Below are 20,221 nucleotides of genomic sequence, written 5' to 3'. Positions count from 1 at the left end.
ATCATCCACATCAGTCGACTGAGATAAGCTCAGTCAACTGATCGGAAAAGACAGTCGACTGGTGGTAAAACCAGTCAACTGATTATAGAAAATAAGAAAAGTGGAATTCTGAGGCTCTCTTCTTTATTTCTCCTAGTAGCCATTTCATCATCAAGAGTTAATACCGGCAGTCTTGACTTCTCCTAGTAACAGATTTGCTCCCTCAGAAATTCATTGTAGTATTTTTTTCCTTTTCTTCATTTATGATTTTGCAGATATAGATATGTCTAATCAGGCAGCAGCACCAGGTGGTCGGACAGTTTTGAGAGTTGTTGGCGGGTGGCCGGACAGATTCGACGAATTCGATGAATTTGTGGTAAGTCATTTTAAACACCTTATAATGAAGTTATTTTTGTTTCCACTAATTTTTTTTCTTGCAGAAAAAGTATACTTTTGAGCCAGGACATGAGCGGGAGTTTCAAGACGCCTAGAATGCTGCTGTTGGCAAATTATATAAAGATCTACTATATAAATGCAGAAGTAAGGGCATCAGACCATCTTGGATCCCAGAGTACATCTGGGCTGCATGATAAGCAGTATGGCAAGCAGAAAGATGGCACGCAAATGTAGCGACAGCTCGGTCTAACAAAAAGACCGAGCTAGCTGGCCCTAGCACCGGATACACAAAACATATAGCTGGATCCCGCTCCATTGTGGAGCATACCTTGGACTTAGTAAGTTTACAATTAATATATTTTTAATTAATTAGTAATGTCATTATTTTTATTTAATTATATTTTTAATTTTTCAAGAGCACCAGTTACAGCGTCCTCCTACTTGTTGGGAGATTTTTACAAAGACACACAAGTCCAAGGATGACACTTTTATTTATGCTCGCTCGCAGGCCTTAGACGTAAGAAAATAATTTTTTAATTTATTTCACATTACCGCCATGTAATTATTTTTTCTAATCTTAAATTTTATAATAATTTAATTTTAAACAGACTGAATATTAAGCTAGAGTTGCACATGCGTCTGCGCCTACAGTTGAGGGAGGAGAGAGGCAGAAGCTCTCAACCGACCAGTTGAATGAGATCTACTATGATGTGGTCGGTGGGAGGAAGAAGAGCTCCACCCTCTACGGTCTAGGGCCCCAGGTGAGAGTCGTTTATGATCGTGTGATGGCCCCTACAGCCAGGGGGCATCCCAGCGGATCAGATTTTGCGATAGAAGCCCTACAAAAAGAAAATCAAGAATTAAAGGATCGACTCACCGTATTAGAGGGGCAGCAAGATTGACTCACCGTATTAGAGGCGCAGGCAGAAAGTCAAGCTCGGCTTGGGCGACAGATGGCGGCCTTCATGGAGGCCTTCGGCCAGACGCCATCGCAGCCTGCTTTTGATGCGCTGCGAGCTGCGATGCAAGGTGCAGACCCTGATATGGAGACTCAGGACCCTAATGCTCCTAATCAGTAGCTGTCTGCAAGGTAGGTTAGCATTTCTATTACTTTTAATTTTTTTAAAGTTATTACTTGTAAGCATGCATTTTTCAAATACATTGTTTTATTACTAACCTATCTTATTGGTTTTTTGCAGGACCTTCTATTTTGCCTCGGCTCGTTTAGATATAATTTTGATCAATTCTTGTATTCTGACATTTGATACAGTATCATTGTATCCAAATATTTGTATTTATGTTATTGTATTCAGATTGTATCGGAGTATTTTGACATGTGTTGTATTCAGATGTTATATTAGTGTTGTGTTTTACCATTGTTGGCCTATTTGTGTATTTCTGTTATATTATATTGGTTTTGTTGTCATGTAAACAGGAAATTCAGAAAAACAGATTAAAATGTTTTAAAAAATTATATTATTAGCGACGGAATTTATAATTCCGTCGCTAATAATCAAAAAAAAATTTATATATTTTTTAAATTTAGCGACGAAATTTATAATTTCGTCGGTAATAACCGTATATTTTTTTATTTTTTTTAAATTTAGCGACGGAATCATAATTTACATCGCTAATTAGCGATGGAATTTTTAATTCTGTCGCTAATAAAGAAATAATTTTATTATATTTATTTTATGAAATAGCGATGAAATTATAAATTTCGTCGCTAATTAGCGACGGAATTTATGATTCCGTCGCTATTTTTTGCTACGGAAAAAAAACCGTCTCTATTTATTTAGCGACGGAATTCTTTTTTCCATTGCTAAATAGTGACGGAATTTATAATTCCGTCGCTACAGTGACGGAATCTATAATTCCGTCGCTACAGTGACGTCAGCGATCAAAAATCTGACGACGGGCTATTTTGGTCGCTAATCAGTCACTAATAAGGATTAGCGACGGAATTGGTCCGTCGCTATTTCATAATAATTTTGTGGTGAATGGATACATTCATAATCCAAGGGAACCATTTATGAGTTAATCTAGATCAATCAACTGATAACATACAACATGCAATCGATGACAGCTAGTAGAAGAATTTGTCAAAATGGAAATGAACCAATTGTGATCTAAAATGATATAATGGACATTGTCAAAGGTTGATCTAGAATAATCTACTAAAGGAGCAAATAGTATGATAAGAATTGAGTTAACAGATACAAACGATCGAGTAATAATCACTGCAAATAGAGTTATGAAAACAATGAATCAACCAACTGATAAGGATAAAACAGTCAACTTAATTGGGCATAGAATGACAAAGTCAACCTTGAGGCTTTTGACCCACAGAGCGTGTAACAAAAACAAAAAGGGTTGACCTCTATTATGATAAATCTCAGTCCGTCTCATGGACTCAATCTCTGAGGTTGGTCGGTCCGGTCCCACGGAAGTTTTCCACCGACCACCAGGGTAAATCGGGAAGCGCATACGACGGCCAATCCAGATGTCCAACATCCTTTGATTGCGTTCCCCATTTGGAAGAAAATTCTTGCAAATACGCCGTAGTTGGGGTTCGAACCGCGGATCCCTAGGTCACAACCCGGATGTCTTACCGTTATATCATTGTCCCGGGGACAAGGGTTGACCTCTATTGTATACATGCATAGTGGCCAAGCGACACTAAGAGAAATATTGTCATTCATTAATATTTCCTAAAATAGTAGTAACCTTTAAGGCCACTTCTAGTTTGTACCTAGACTTTCCATTTCTATAAAGAGACCTTATTTCAAAATACTTAATTGAGGTTGCTTTCTTCTCTGCCATTCTTTTCCTCTTTTCATCTACAAGAGTTTCAAGGTGTTGAATGTTTTCCTATAGGTCAGGAAATTTGGAGTCTTTCTATTTCAAAATGAAAGTTATTATATATTTGGAGAACTATCAACAGCCATAAACTTTTGAACAACATAATTTCATCTTAAAGAGTAAGTCCAACTTTCGACTCACCTTTTTTCTGCAAAAGGTGGAATCCACCACCCTAACAGTTTCACATGATAAGTCTCACGGCCATCTGTGAGGAGGTAAATCGAGAAACTGTAATTGGCCACAACAGAGGAAAGTATTATCTAGACTTCGTCGAGATTTGAACTTTTGCCCTCTTCTGCAAGTCTACTTCATCGTAACCAACTCATCTATGTCCCGAGGACAACTCACCTTAATTATAACTAATTGAAAGAGGTGTCTCACTTGATTGAAAGACTGACCAACAAGGCAATGATTGAAGCACACTGCTCGATGGATACTACATGACAATGGATGTCCTCGAAATAGATTGAGGATGATGAGCGTACAACAAACCTATCAGAAAATAAATATTGAACATTAACTATGAGAATGACTTAGGTCAAGATGTACTCCATGTATTAATTAAATTTGAGCTTTGGTTGATGTATCTGAAGGCTTAGCCCCATCCTCCCTTGCATGCCCCCACATCTTCCTCCAGTACCATGAGGCACATGCTGCGCCCTACCTTTAGCAGAGCACTCGAGAATGTGGCGGTGGCTAAAATTGATGGTGAATCACAAAGGAACTCTAATATCTTTAAGAGATTGTAAAATATTGATGATCAAGAAATGAGGAGAAGCTCATAAAGAAGACCTTTCTTTCTTCTCACACACATTATTACACTCATGTGTGAAACATGACAAAGGAACGATAGTTAAATCCTGCTCCTCTGATGTGCAGCATTGCCTATGGATCTGCTTTGCTAGAAAACATACGATGGAAGGAGAAAATTTGTCAGCCTTTTGCTTTATCTTTTCCTCCCTCCCCTTTCCAATGCAGAAGTTGTATGCATTTCACCCGCACAGCATGGCGTTTTTAGTGGCCAAATTTTTGCGTTTGCCGTACTGTAGCTCCATAAAAGGTCCACCTTGCTGCACCAAGAACACCTTTGCCCATGAAAATAAAAGGGCACAATAGCCCCACACAAACAAAGGAAAAGCATGAGAACTAAGACAGATTGGAAATAAAGGTTGGCTACAGGTTCTTGTTGTTTTGCTATGCAGCAGCCCCTCCCCCACAAACCGACCAAATCTTGTTCTTTGTATACACCTCCCTGCCTTGAGATCTGATAAAAGTTAAAAATAGTGCAGTACAGGAACAACATAATTTATTCGATGAATTTATATGTTATTTTATAACATATATTTATACGATAAATTTATTAAGTGAACTAATTTATATTAATTATATATTTATATTATTAGACGTGAATTTATATTTGTAGAACTCGTTCTATTATTAATGATGAGTCAGACTTATTGCTCTATATAAGACGTAGTCTCGTAGGATTGGAATATATGAGATTTTTTTACTTTTCATTATTGAGGAAAGTATAGTGCTATCATCTCAATTCCTATGGAAGATCCATCTCCTTCATCTTCCCAAGATCAGGATTTCGAGGACAATGGTGAGACAATGACAAGTCCACATTCAGGTCATATTTATCTTTTGGTCATTGTCTTTATATTTTATTTAATTTGTGTTGTATTTTTCGATGTTAACTAGATCATGTGCATGTTTTTTTTTTAGCTCATATGATTAGTAGAATATTAACTTAGAATTCATGATTGAAACCTTCAATAAGTGATATCAGAGTCACTTGTTATTTCATCGATTTTATAATAATAAAGTTAGGGGTTTTGTCTAGTTTCATTATTTTATGCTAGATTTTTATCTATTGGCATAAAATGATTCTTGATATCAAAAAGATAAAGAAGGAAACTTAGGATTAGACATCGATTTTGAATTTCTTGTGTTTTACTTGAAGAATAAGAAGAACAACAATAACCGCCATTGTTTTCGAGGAAATTCTTCTTGTTTGATCTAAAAAAATTAAACTACATTGAAAACAATCGACTGACTGTTGTATAATATCAATTGGCTCTTGCATCTAAAATAGTGAATATAAATATTTAAAGTCGATTTTGGCACCTGATTGATGGTATCAGTTGATTACCCTATAGTAACAATCAACTATTGCGTGTAAAATCTAGCACAAAAAATTTGAGTCGATTGTGACACTCCACTGATGTTATTGGTCAATTACTATACAATACCAATCGATTGATATGTCTGAGGTCATGCACAGAAATTTTATGGATTGAATGATGTACTTGACTACTGCTATTAGTTGACTGATGTTTAATATCAATCGATTGATGGTTATAAGGTCAATCATAGAAGGTTTCCCAATTGACTGAGGCACTCGATTGATTTTACATTAGGAGATTGCCATTACATATCAATCGACTGATGTGTTCGAGCATGATTATAGTATGTTTTTCAGTCAATCAACTCATTTGACCATGCCTATGGGGCACGACAAGGGGCAGCCGCGGCGTTGGAAAAATGGCACGGCCATGCCTGTGAGGTACTGATAGGCTTCCGCAAGTATACGGAATGTCGTCAAGTAATAAAGATATCGAATCCACAGGGATCGTGGAATTAATTACTATCCTAGCACAATAAGAGTGGAGAGATTGTTGGAATAGGTTTGGTGTGGGGAGATAAAGTGTTCTAGAGTTCCTAGACCTTAATTCGAAGATAGAATTCGACTGTGACAATGTATGGGAAGTGACTCTAGGACTTCGGATTCCTCGGGATATTGATTGATTGACTTGGATCCTCTATCATTCCTCAATTATTACACAATTGTAGGGATTCTAACCAAATTATCCAATTAGACCTCGTCAGGTTTCCTCGGAATAAATCATTGGTGTTCTAATGTTACTTAGGTTGGTTTAAGGTGATTCTAGATAGCCTGGTTCAAGGCTCTCCTGTGTCACGTCAGACGCCCCAGAATACTACTAGATTCCTACCCCCTGTCACAGGGTATCCCAAAAGAGACCTCTCCCCAACGCTAGGTAACCGTTAGTTATCCCTCATAAACATTATCCATAGTTTAAACAATCCTTTGGAACGTCCGGTTAAGACTCTCCTCCTGTCACGAGGCGTCCCGGGTGTACGATCCTAAGAATTCCTCAAACAATGAATAATCCCTACCCTCATGGATTCATACTATTCACAAGTATATCATCAAACAAGTATTGAGCATAAATCCACAAAGCAATTGCCAAATAACATCATAGAACATGTTAGATTATCAAATCACAAGTTTACAATCATCCAATAACCCCGATTCTTCCTAATCCTAGAATCTGGAGGACTACTCCATATCGGGAAGGTTACAATACAGAGGAGAGTAAAAATAATACATCCTATTCCAAGAAATCTAGAGAAATCAGGAAATAAGACTTATCAATGAAGTTCTTCTTCTCCGGACTGCAATCCCCTCGAAGGTGGAATGAAGAGGTGATGGAGTGTCCAAGCGGATGAACGAATCGTCGAATCTGGCTCCGGAATGAGGCGTCGGTGGCTCTAGTGCACTCCGGTGGCTCTCTCTCAGTCTTCCCCCCTTTCTAAGGCCCTTAAGAGGGTCTATTTATAGGCCCCCACAAAAGACCCTAAAAATCAGCCAGGCACGCCCCCGTCACACGGCCGTGTCTGGGAGACACGGCCTGAAGTGGTCGCCCAGCTGTGGATGAGGCACGGCCAAGTATAGTGGATGTTCTGTCTTGAGGCACGACCGTGCCTGTGAGGCACGGCCAAAGCAGGTCTTCACTCGGCTAGGAGACACGCCCGTGCTTGTGAGGCACGGGCTGAAGCTGGCCCTTCTCTGTTGGAAGACACGGCCGTGTCTGAGGGACACGTCCATGTCTTGGCATGACTTTGTGGAGGACACACGCCCGTGTCTATGAGACATGGCCGAAGGCAGGGGCTGCTCTGTTGGGAGATACGACCGTGTCTGAGGGACACGGCCATGTCTTTGGCTGCTGCTTTGGTAGGGGACATGGAAGGCACGGGCGTGCCTATGGGGCATGGCTCAAAGTGGGTTGTTCTCTAGTTAGAGACACGCTCGTGTGCTGTTAACACGGCCTTTGGAGGTGATGAGACACGATCGTGCTTATGAGGCACGACCTTGTCTTGCCTTATCTTCAATGAATGCTCCGTTTCGCCTGTTTTATTCCGTTTTCCGTCCTGAAACACACAAACACACAAGCAGTCCTCCGAAACAAGAAACAAAGAATACGATGTTAGGAAGTATACTGAAAAGACTAGCTCTTTGGTATATAAACATTTATGAAATAGAGTATCATGTTTTGGTCAAATGATTGCAATAGTATATTTTGCAATAAAGTCCTCTTAATTTACATTGTAGATAACTTGGTGTCTGTGAGACACAGAAGACCATGATTATCGGTTCCTTGTGAATTATAAACTAAGGCTCACAACCAAGATGGCGTTGGACAACCCATCGGGAACGGTTGTAGTGTAATTCGGTGACTGTCTGTCTTGACTGTAGAATTACACTAGTGCACTTTGTGTGTATTGAGTAGGACCATTGAGGTTGTTCGATTTACACTGACTCACAAATTGAACAAGACCTCTGTTATTATAATTATGCACTCTTAATCCCGATGTAATAAATGGGCACCTATAGTTAGTAATTATTGCTTTGATTTACCAAAGGGTGAGATCTTTTCGTCAGATCAAATATTCCCGGTAAGTTGGGTGATGTTGCTATCTATACGGTGTGCCATTAATTATAGAAGGAATCTGTGTCCCAGTAGGGCTGATGATGTCCCCTTGGAGAGCTCATAAGGATTGTCAAGTCAAATCTTGCAAGTGGACTTGGTCCGGCTGACAATAAGGTTGAGTGGTACTATTCAAGGTCTTAGATGTCGATTATTGAGTTGTCAGTGAACTCAGATAATTGACGGACATACGATATCTTAAACACGGGGAGCAATGCATAAAATAATAAGAAGGAACCCATAACGTAATTTGGGGATTGGATTGGTAGTGCAACAATGATCCTCTAGTGGAATGGATCGTTGTTGATGGATGTAGGTGTGTATTCGGGGTTGAATACGGGATCCGAAACCCATCAGAAGGCCAGATCCAATACCTCCTCGAGGTCCCCACTGTAGCCTAAAGACATCTTCAAAAGGATGCAATCAAACGGACGAGATTAGTTCTCAGCCGTCGGATGAGATTTAATCTCGACCGTTGGATGAGATTAGTTCTCGACCGTAGGATGAGTTAATGGATGAGATCAGCTTGTATCCGTGGGATTAGATCAAGTTGCATCCATTGGATCGAAATAAATAAAGAGGAATAGAAGAGAATAGATTAGAACCGTTGGATGAGATTAAGTCGCGTCCGATGGACGAGATCTCTCCGGTTCGGTTTTAATTCTCTTTGGAAGGAAGAACCGGTTCACGAGGTGAACCAGACATGGTTCAATGAACCACACGCCCAAGAGGATCAATCATGGCCATTGGATCGAAGAGATCAAGTTATATTAAAGAAGATTATATTAGAACCGTTAGATGAGATTAAGTTGCATCCGATGGATGAGATCTCTTCGGTTCGGTTTTATTTTCTCTTTAATATAAAGTTGGTTCACGGATTGAACCAAATCTCTATCCATATGGCCGGCCACTTATAGATAAGGTTGGAATTATTTTTTTAAAAATAATTCCGAAAAGATCTAACGGCTAGAAACCAAGCAAGCTAATCCAAGGGCCCAGATCTAATAAGTTTCTATAATTTAGAATTGGTTCGCGGAATCAATGAAAATTATATAAAAATTTAGAATTGGCAAAGGGGTGCTTGGTCTTGGGCGTGAGGATATAAAAAGAGGGAGGGGGTGGGCGGCAATAGGATTCAATTCAAGAGAGGAGAAGTTATACCGAAACGATTTCGGAAACCCTACCTCTCCTCCTTGGTGCCGCCGCCCCTCCTCATCTTCTTCTTCCTTTTCTTTATCTTCTTCTTCCACCGCCCTTTTCTCCTTCTTCTCTTGAGGTGGCCGAACCTCCTTGTCCAAGGTGGTGGCCGGATCGAAGCAAGGGAACGAGACAAGGCGAAGTTGCAGCGAGAAGAAGAGACGCGATCCAAGGCTTCATCATCCAGAGGTTGCAGATCCTTTGCTTCTGGAGGATCGTTGTCCACCCAACGTCCAGGAAGAGGATAGGACACTACAACAAAAATGACTTTCCGCAGCGCGTCATCCGCAGCGCACATCATAGGCGCGCCGTTAATAGTGGCTTTGACAGCGCGCCCAATAAAATGCGCTGCGGATAATATCATATTTTTATCAACCGCAGCGCGCAACAATAATACGCTGTTAAAAATACTTTTAACAACGCACATTGTACGCCGTTAAAATTATTTTTGACAGCACATATTGTGCGCCGTTAAAAGTATTTTTAACAGCGTACAATGTGCGCTGTTAAAAATTTATATTGACAGCGTACAATGTCCGCTGTTAAAAATTTATAAATTATAATATTAATAATATTAATTTTAATTTTTTTTAAAAATACATAAATTTTAATTTTAATTTCTTTTAAAATACTGTAATGTCTTTTTTTCTCATATTTCCCCTCGCGCTCGCCCTTTTCTCCATCCCGCTTCCCTCCGCTCGCTCGGATCCTCTGGATTTCTCTGAGCCCTAAACCCTCCCGCCCCGCCCAGACCCTCCCACCCCGCCGTCGCCGCCGGAGATCCCTGCTCAACTGCTCCAGGCAGCTCCTCTCTACGTCGTCCTTCTCCCCGTCCCATCCGTTCGCTCTCTTGCTCTTCGTCGGCGCGTCGGTGCGAGGCAATGCGGTCCTCCTTCACCTTCCTCTTACCTAAACTTCCGCAGGGGACGAGGCCGAGACGGCGCACCTGCGAAACCTCCCTGGCGCCTCCGACCGCCTTCGCCTCTTCCAGATCGACCTCCTCGACCCTGACTCCATCCTCGCCGCTATCCGCGGCTGCGCCGGCGTCTTCCACCTTGCCTCGCCTTGCACAGTCAACAGCGTCCAAAATCCGCAGGTGCGTCCCTACCCCTTTCAGACCCCCCTCCTTCCTCCTCGTTATTCTGACCCCATTTCTTCTCTGATCAGAGGGAACTATTAGATCCGGCGGTGAAGGGGACTCTCAACGTGCTCTGCACGGCCAAGGAGAGTGGCGTGTGTCGCGTGGTTGTCACATCGTCGATCTCTGCCATCATCCCTAGTCCTGGATGGCCGGCCGATCGGGTCAAGGACGAGAGCTGCTGGACCAACCTTGACTACTGCCGACAGAAAGAGGTGAGAATTTGAGATCACGTCACAAGCCCTAACCGTTGCTGTCGAGGTTTAATCGGAGCAAAAGCATGGCGCCATCTGTTCCTTCAATCCTTTGAAATTTTACAGCAATCAGCAATCAAACTACTGAAATGTTACCTTTCATCCTAATTTAACAACAATAGTTATTTGTTCCTAAAAGTATATTAATATTCAGTTAGATTTTATTTTTTTATCTGTCTCAGACATGATTTTCTTGTGCAGAACTCAAGGAGAAACATCAAAAGGATTTGCAGAACTTGACTTTGGCAACTCAACCTTTCAAGACATTCTATTTGTTTTTGTTTTCTACACTACTATATTTTAGGCAATCACTTGTATACTTTTAAGGAAGGGCGGCTGGATCATGTCTTTAACTATTCCTTTTGTTGCTCTGGGTTTCTTTCTTGTTAAGGATTATGGCTCCAGTGAGAAGGTATCTTACTATTGAATTGATCGGTCACTCATTTGTAAACACTAGACCTAAGATGTCGAACAATTCCAATTTTATTGTATTTGGGAAATTAATAAGCTAAGTTTATCACTGCTGAAGTAGATTGTAACTCTTAGGTTTTATAATTATTAAAACCACTTGGTGTTTTGTTCCTTCAATTTCACCTAACTATCATCTCTAATTTTCTTTTTCTTGAAACTTGATCCTTTACTCTGTTTTTTGTTTAACGACATTCTGTTATTGGTTACAGCATCTCCTGGAATTGCTTCTCTATACAAACTATGTTGTATGGTGGGTGACACTTGGTGTGGCATCATCAATCGGGTTAGGTAGGCTGATATTTCATTTGAGTGCCATCTAAACTCAGTTTGGAACCTGTTCTGTTACATTGGTTGAAAATAATCTGCTACGAACTTTCTTATAAAAGCTATCATATAAGTTCACTATAGCTTCTTTTGACTGCCTTTCTGTATAGATCATGTTGAGAATAACTTTATCTATGTATATGTTGAAGCAAGTTTTATGTGTAATATGCAGCTGCTAGGTCAATACTAAATTTTGATATGATTTAGGAATTCCAAATGACTCAATTACATCAACATCCACCATGCAAATACTGCTTAGTTCTTTTCTTCGTTCTATCACAAAATCTATAAGGTAACTGATTCTCATTATTATTCTTGGGTAAAACACAAATAGCTTACTCAAAAAAACCTATTGTATTAATTCTCTTGGTTTCGGATTGTTACCTAGAGTCTTTATGTCGACCTCAAGATTAAACGCTAGCATGCCTAATTTCAAAATTTTATCGAAAACTTGTCCACGAGCAATTTAACATAAGCATTAAAAGTGAGATGTGCAATTCCTTTGTCAAGCAAATACTAGTCATTAACAGATACTTCAAAATTCTATCGTGCCACCTGCTATTTTTTGCACATCCCTGAACTTGGAAATCCTCTTTAGTCAGAATCGTTGAGATTGTTGCCTTCATCTTACTTTTTATCCATGCAGATCTTTCCACCTGGTGAGAAGATTGAGAATATAAATGATCAATACTGGACTTTACGTGCCGAGGAGGTGGGTTTCCATTAGTACTGGGGTTGTATTTGAAATATTATTATTTACATGTTCTATTGTATTGTTTCATCTTTGTTAGCAGACCTTTCCTTCTGAATCAAATTTGCCTTATTTTGCCTCATATATTATGCTTTATAGTATCTTATGAATGATTGGTTACTCTCCTTGCAGATTCCAGAAGAAGAGAAAAACCTTGGTCCTCATGATCGCTTGATTCATGTCTACCATTTTACTAGAGATCCTAATCAGAACCAAATGGCAAGTATAGTGTGTTTGACTTGTCCTATTTTTTCTTTTAGATAAAGCTTCCAAGTTTTCTTCATCCATGTGTCAAAGAAATTAATTTGTGTTGCCTCTATCCTTGTCATGCCTTATATCTTTTGATAAAGATCTCACAAGATTCTAATTATTTCTTACTCGAATTGCCTTGTATGAATATCTGCACAAAAATAACTAGTAAATTCACGAGCCCAACAGCTTCTGTGGGGCTCTCTCAAGTCCACCTGTTGTCCCTGGTTGATATTTATGTTCTTACTATGTGATACAGTTCTACATTTGTGGGTACATTTTTCTATCAACCTCCTTTGATTTTTGGTTATCTCAATGGATTAGCCCAACAGCTTTGCATTTTGCAGCAGGTTTACAAGGTAAGTTTGTAGCTTAGCAATGCAATAGCTCAAAAACAATTTGTTCAACTTTCACTATCTACATTCAGTCATATCCTGATGTCCTTTTTTTATTGCTAGACGCTGGATGAGATACCGCTTGAAGCTGAAAGCATTGAGAAATGATATACACTAGATGCCAGTGAAAGTGGTCTTCATGGCCTGCCTTCATCTTTCTATGCAGGAAATAATGACCTAATCTCGCCATACACAGCTTCACCTAAGAATCCAAGAAGTCGCAAGTCACATCACTCTGGCGAGCAACCATCAGCAATGTATTCAAGCTCTGACATCAATGGGCTGGTATCCTATCCTGTTGTTGATGCATGATCACTTAGTGCCACAAACCATAACTATGCTATACAGTGTTATTTTTTTAGAGCAGTTTGGATGTTTGCCTCGTGTATAGTTTCCTGAGTCGTAATAGATAAAGATGTTAGAGAAGTGTGGCAGCCTGCCATTGACATGACATTTATAATAATTGTGGAACAAATTATTTTCATGAGTGAAAAAAAGTAAATGTTATATAATTGTTGGATTATAAATGTGTAATTTTTATAGTATTTGTGTGTGGTATTTATGTTATTAATTATTTGAGTTTTGAGTTTATAATTGTGATTTGAATGATTTAATTATTTTATTTCATCCACAGCGCACATTGCGCGTTGCGATTGATCACATCCGCAGCGTGCATTGCGCGCTGCGAAAGCTCTTAGTCGCAGCGCGCAATGCACGCTGCGGAAGCTCTCAGTCGCAGCGCGCAATACACACTGCGGAAGCTCACATCCGCAGCGCACATTGTGCGCTGCGGATGCGATCATCCGCGGCGTGCATTGCGCGCTGCGGATGTGAGCTTCCGCAGCGCGCAATGCACGCTGCGGATGCCTAATGACTTTTAACAGCTTGCAACTGTGCAGCGTGCGATGTGCGCTGCGGATAGCATATTTGCGCGCTGCGAAAAGTCATTTTTGTTGTAGTGCAGTGGAAGTTCCAAGGCGATCTTCGAGCTGTCTTTTCTGCAAAAAGGATTACGAGCAAACGGCGCACGAAAGCAGATAGCAGTACCTGCAGTTGGCAGGGAAGGGAGACTACAGCTTTTATCAGAGATCCGTTGGGCATAGTAATCGAGGATGCAGGTCTATAAAAGAAGCTGAAGAGGCGCTAAGAAAAAAATCTATTATTCTTTTTGAACGTTCATTCTTTAAAGTGCTAAAATCTTGAGATCAATCTGCTAGTCAAAGCTAGAGAAAGAAGAAGAGCAACGTCCTGATTTTTGGAGAGACAGGCTTGAGCTGCAAGCGGTCTTTGTTGTTCTTCTCATTCTTAGTCTTTGACGCATTCTTGAGTTCTCCTTTGTCTTGTGCTTTATTCATATCTGTTGAGACAAACTGTGGAGAGGTTCCTCCACCGAGAAGGAGAAAGTTTATAGCCGGTGCTACCGGGGTTCGATCTGTCGAAAGATCAAGGAGTCGTCCACCTTACGGACACACCGAGGAGTAGGAGCAAGTTATCTCCGAACCTCGTAAATCCTCGTCTTAGCCTGCTGATCTTCATTTACCTCTGATCAAGTTGATATAACCGCTGCGTAACCAAAGATTAAGCAAGAAAGATGAAAAAGTGTGTACGGCTATTCACACCCCCCTCTAGCCGGTGTCCAAGAGATCCAACAATTAGGGGTTTCAATTTCGGTAAGTTCATTAATTTACAAAAATGCCCCTAGAGTTTTGCATGCTAGATTTACTATTGTTGATAATTTAGATAATGTTAATTTAATTAATAAAAATATTAATTTGACTAATTTAAAATTAATAAATTTGACTAATTCAAATGATTTTAAAAATTCAAATTTGACTACGTTAAAATCTAATAATTTAACATTTTAAAATTAATTAATGTGACTAATTTAATATTTAATAAATTAAAAAAAGTTCAAACTTAATTAATTTGACCAATTCAAATTTAGATAATTCAAACTTAAATAATTTAACTAATTTAAAATTACTTAATTCGATAAATTCAAATAATTTGACTAATTTAAATAATTCAAAAAAATTAAAAATTAATAAATTTAGAAAAGTAAATTAATTGTGAAATTTTAATTAATAAAAATAAATTAATTAATTAATTTAAGAAATTCAAATCTAAATCTTATCAACAATGAAAATTCACATAACTTTAATAATTTAATTAATAAATCTGAATTAAATAATAATTTAACTAATTCAAATTTATCCTATTCAATTGTTAATAATTAAAATTTAATTAATTCTAATAAAATAATTAATTTAGATTTAATTTAAATAAATAAAAAATTAGATCAATTCTTTAACCTATTCAATCAAGATAATAAATTTTTTTAAAAAAAAATCAAATTTAATTATTTTAATTAATCCTAAAATAACTAATAATTCAACCAACCAAGATAAAATTAATAATAATTAAGATAAATCTAATAATTTAAATTTAATTAATAATTTAAAATTTAATAATTAAGATAATTCTGATAATGAGATAAAGTTATATCCTCATAAGAAAACTTCTAAAATTAACAATCTAACCACTAAAAACTCAAAATTAAATCTTAAAAATTCTTACAATAAACTTTCAAACTTTAATAATACTAATTCAAATATAAATATTAAAAACCAAAATTTAAATAATAAACTTAATTATAATTGTATACCTTTTAATTATGAAATAATGAATAATTCTAAAATTTGAAAGTAAATCCAAAAAATTTAAAATTTAATACTAAAATTTAATAAAATAAAATTTTAAATTTTACCAAGTAAAATTCAATTTTTAAAAATTTGAATTTAAAAAATAAAATTAATTATCATCAAGTTCTATTTAATTATGGAACATAACTTAATTCAAATCATAAATTAATAATTAAACAAAAAATTCATAATTAAAAAACAAAATAAAAATAAAAAATAATAATTAAAATAAACATAATTAAAATCTATAAAACTAATATTTATAATTATGAAACTAATTAAAATATTATCAAATGAAATAAAAACTTAATAAAATTCAAAATGTGTGAAAATGGATTGACACATTCGTGAGTCTATATGAAATGTATCAAATCAAGAATTTGATATATTATTAGAAATTAAAATTTTTTAACTTGATTGACTCATGCATGCTTGTCATATACATGCATATGTTTTATTATTTATGCACATAAATATCATGTCATTCATGTTTGAATTTTTATTTAATTTAGAACGGTTAGTTAAGGATAAATGATTGCTTGACACTTACTCAACATAGTTGTTGGTGCCCTGGTTAGTTTTGATGTGATCAACCAAGTTATGTTAGGTCCTGTGTTATTCTAATTCCTCTGCTAAGTGTGCAGGAACTTAGGTATGGAGGAAGTCGAGCGTAAGACGTAGCGGACGAGAAGGATCGCGCGGGGAAGTGAGCCGACGGGCTTGGTGCAATCCGAAGGACGTGGAAGCTACGGAAGAGTACGCCGGTGGAGCGAGAAGGACGTGCGCGAAGTCCGAGGGACAAGAAGGCAGGAGGAAGCACGCTCGAGGGGCAAAAGGCCGGAGTCGGGTTCGGGTGAGCCTAACTCCGGTTGGTCAGAAATCACCCAATCGAAGATTCTATAAAAAGTCAACAAAAGTCAAACTATTGACTTTGACCATTGACTTTGACCAGCAAAGAAGACTAGGACTTCTTGAACGTGGTGGTTGAAAAAGAAAAAAAGAAAAAAAATAATAAGATTTATCTTTTATTATTTAAAAGATAAATACTTAATTTTTATTAAGGATAAATTTCTTTATCTTTTATTAAAGATAAAGTTTATCCTTATTTAATCAATGGCTACGATTAAAGTCTATCTCCGATCAACAGTTAGGATCGTATCAATGGATCAACGGCCAAGAGAAAGTTCATCTACGATCAACGATCCAGATATATTCTCTTGTGCTATAAATAGGCTTAGAAGTTAGAAGAAAAGATAACATGGCAATTCACCCCCCCTCTAGGTCCACCTCGATCCAACAATAGTATCAGGGTGGGGCAAGATGATAGTACATCAGGGAAGCTTGGTCTAAGTAGTCAAGTGGGGTAAGTAGTACCTTGCTTGATCTTCTTAGCTAAGTGAAACTAACTGAAGCTACTTCACCACATCCTAGACTAGTTAGACTAGAGTTTCTTAAAAAGTCGATTAAGGACATAATTTTTTAAAAAGACTTTGTCTAAGAAAGTGATTGTTGTTTCGATTACCAAGAAGACCCCTGCCTTGCCACGACCTAGAAGCTGATTTTTGAAATGTGAACTTAACTAATTGACGGTTAAACTTGAATCTAACATAAGGTTAAACACTCATTAGAACTTAACTTAACTTAATAAAGATAAAATTGACAAACCATCTCATAAAACCCATAAGACAATCCTTGTATGCCATGTACTAAGGTACTTAAAATGGGTGAGATAATAAGGACTATTAAATCACAAAGCTTTGAAAATATTTTTCAAAAACTATTAAACTATTTTATAAAACTATTTTTAAAAATTTAATAATTATTTAAAATTCATGTTTCCTGTGAGTAATTATACTATAGTTTTCAAAACACTATATATTTAAAAATTAGTTGATCAACACTTAGACACAGAACCTTTAGGTCAACACTAGGTCTAGAACCCTAAGACATATAGGTAAAAAATCCTTGTGGTTAACAAGGATGTCCTAAGAGAGGGTCTAATTGAGAGGGGGGTTATTTTTGAAAGATTCTATTTTCAAAAGACCTTTTAAAAATTACTTGAAAATATCTTTAAAAATATGTGTTTGAAAACTCATGTTTCAAAAAATACTTTATAAATTATTCTTTTGACTCGGAACAACTCCTAAGACACATAGGAAGATTGTCTTGTGGTCAACAAGGAATCCTAAGAAAGTGTCAGATTTAGGAAGAAGTCCAAATTGAAAGGTCAATTATAAGTCATGTTTATTTTTTTTAAAAAAAATCATAAGTTAATTGTTCTTTGACTTGGATTCAACTCTGAGAACATAGGGAGTTTGCCTTATGTTTAACAAGGAGCCCTAAGAAAGTGTTAGATTAAGAGGGAAATCCAAATCAAAAGGAGCAAGCTACTTCAAAAATTACATTTTACAAATCTTTGAAAAACCCTTTGAAAAGCTATTTTCAAAATCACATTTCAAATTTATTTTTAAATTATTCTTTTAATTTAGATCAAATCCTAAGATACATAGGGAGGTTGTTTGTGATTAACAAAGAGCCCTAAGAACATGTCAGATTAAGGGGGAGATCTTGATTGAAAGAGTTATAAATAGTTTTTCAAAAACCATCAAATTTATATCTCAAAAATACATTTTTAAAACTTATTTTGAAAAACTCTTTTAAAAACTTCTTTTTGAAAAATTATTAGTTAAAAATTATTTTGAAATCTACTATGATCTTTCAAGAATTGTTTAGACTAAGTTGTGACCATAGGAAATACCTTAATTGTTAGTGCAATATAACTTTTTGATGTATGAAAAGGGGAGAAGAGAACTTAAGTTAAAAATCTAAAATTCTCCTAGATTCATAAAACTCTGACCTGATTTAATTTAAAAAATTATCAAATATTAAAAAAGAAAAGATTGTTGCTGTAAGAAGCATTAGTCTACCTCCAAGATTTCGATGTTTGACAATATACGTAGGTCTGATCAGTTTGACCAAAGGTTAATCCAAATAGGATCTGATGTTTGGATGTGAGTGAAGTTTAGTTAGATCAAAGTTGATAGAAGACTAGCAAGAAGTCCTAGTCAGTTGGATCGGACAAGAAGTCCTAGTTGGAGGCTAGGCAGGAAAAGTTCTAATTGGAGGCTATGTAAGAGAAGTCCTAGTTGGAGGCTAGGCAGGAGAAGTCATAGTTAGATGCTAGATAGAGGAAGTCTTGGTAAGTGAAGCTGGGCAGGAAGTCTTGATCTAAGAGATTGGGTAGGTGGAAAGTCTACTACGTGACAAGCCCTAAGTGAAGGTTAAGCAAAGGAAAGTCCAAGCAGGTCAAGAATGACCAGATGTTTGACAGGTGAAAAGTCTACCTAGTGACTAGTCATAATTGAAAGTTAGGCACAAGTAAGCCTAGTAGGTTAGACCTACCGAGTAAGACTTAGGTAAGCCTAGTAGGTCAGACAGACTATAGGTATATTTAAGTTGCTTGTTTGTTGTATGTTGAGCTTGCAAGAACCAGGAGTTGGAAGTAAGATTCAGGAAGCATAAGAGGAGCAAATAGAAGCAGCCAAACCAAGTCTGGAGTCAACTCAAGTCAAATCTAAGTTGACTGGATCCGAGCTCCCGAATCATGCTCTAGGCGCCCAGAGCGTCCAGGAACCCAGGGTTGGTCCAGGCGCCTGGGGTTGGTTCAGGCTCCCGGATAAGGTGAAATTAGCCCCGATAAAGACCTATAAAATTGGATCAGATCATATCAATCCGGGGCGTCCGAAAGGGAATTCGGGCATCCCGAATAGTCGTTATAAGGTCATCAATGTGCACCATCAAGGACATCAACTATGCTACTACTTTTTTATCCTGCGGTGCTGTTGAACGTGAATAGAATCTAGCTCATGCAACCGGAGAAGCTCTAAAAAGGGTGTGCTACACTCAAAGATTTTCAGATTGGCTACACGAGTATTTGTTATTTATTTAAGTCTTACTTTTGTACTTGTTCTTTATTATTATTGGACTGTAAGATGAGTTTCTCTGCCTTTGAAAAAGTTCTGAAAAGGAGACCATTAGTAAATGGATGTCTTCTCGTACATAGGCTTTGGACATATTAACCACGGGGGGTTAGGAACCAAGTGAAATTTGTGAGTCCCTTATATTGTGTCTAATTTCACCGCTAGATTATTTGACAAAATGAGCGAACAAATGAGTGCTATTCACCCCCCTCTGGTGCACAGCGGTCCTACACATTGAATGTGACTTAACTAGATTATCTCAATAAGATTGAGGACTTAGAGGCATGAAATTAGAATATGCACCATTCGATGGGCATAGAACAAATTAAGTTGTTCACCTAATTACCCAAGAGTTACATTGGATGCAATTGATAAATATTACCTACCTAAAATATAGGGCTAATAGTGTGGGTAAAATATAGATCTTGGCCTATTAAAATGTAATCACTATTGAGTTTAGGGCTAGTAGTGTGGGTAAGCTATGTTTGCCCACATCCATGACTTGCTCCCACTTAGTTTTATATTTTAGTGGGAGAATTATTTAATTAAAGACCTAATTAAATAAATTTTAAAATATGATACTTATTTCTACATTTATTATTATGGTAGATTACCATGTCTACAAATATATCAAATACCCTATCGTCGTGATCTGTCTTTGAGAAGGACAAGCTTAATGGAGCTAATTTCCAAGACTAGTATTAAAACTTGAGGATTATCCTTATGCAAG

At 37.3% G+C, this 20,221-nt stretch overlaps 1 protein-coding gene across 1 annotated transcript; it reads left to right on the top strand.

The window, feature by feature from the left end:
* The first annotated feature begins 1,328 nt into the window (after positions 1-1,328).
* LOC141836070 (cinnamoyl-CoA reductase 1-like) lies at positions 1,329-11,410 on the top strand. The gene is made up of 5 exons (XM_074723478.1): positions 1,329-1,404; positions 10,151-10,323; positions 10,395-10,580; positions 10,924-11,031; positions 11,300-11,410. The coding sequence occupies exons 1-5, from the start codon at positions 1,329-1,331 to the stop codon at positions 11,408-11,410; spliced, it is 654 nt and encodes a 217-aa protein (XP_074579579.1).
* The last annotated feature ends 8,811 nt before the right edge of the window (positions 11,411-20,221 follow it).

The sequence above is a fragment of the Curcuma longa genome, chromosome 10 (genome assembly GCF_044706935.1).
Source record: "Curcuma longa cultivar G26 ecotype Majalengka, Jawa Barat chromosome 10, ITB_CL_G26_1.1, whole genome shotgun sequence".
In the NCBI taxonomy this organism is placed as follows: Eukaryota; Viridiplantae; Streptophyta; class Magnoliopsida; order Zingiberales; family Zingiberaceae; genus Curcuma; species Curcuma longa.
The sequence above is the reverse complement of the archived record's forward strand: the minus strand, read 5'-3'. Positions and strand labels throughout refer to the sequence as shown.

Bases quoted from the DNA above. Each gene is read 5' to 3' on its own strand.
- LOC141836070 (XM_074723478.1), top strand. From the start codon at position 1,329: ATGGCGGCCTTCATGGAGGCCTTCGGCCAGACGCCATCGCAGCCTGCT. The intron at 10,324-10,394 runs GTGCGTCCCTAC...TTCTCTGATCAG, and splicing joins ACAGCGTCCAAAATCCGCAG to AGGGAACTATTAGATCCGGC. The intron at 11,032-11,299 runs GTATCTTACTAT...TATTGGTTACAG, and splicing joins ATTATGGCTCCAGTGAGAAG to CATCTCCTGGAATTGCTTCT.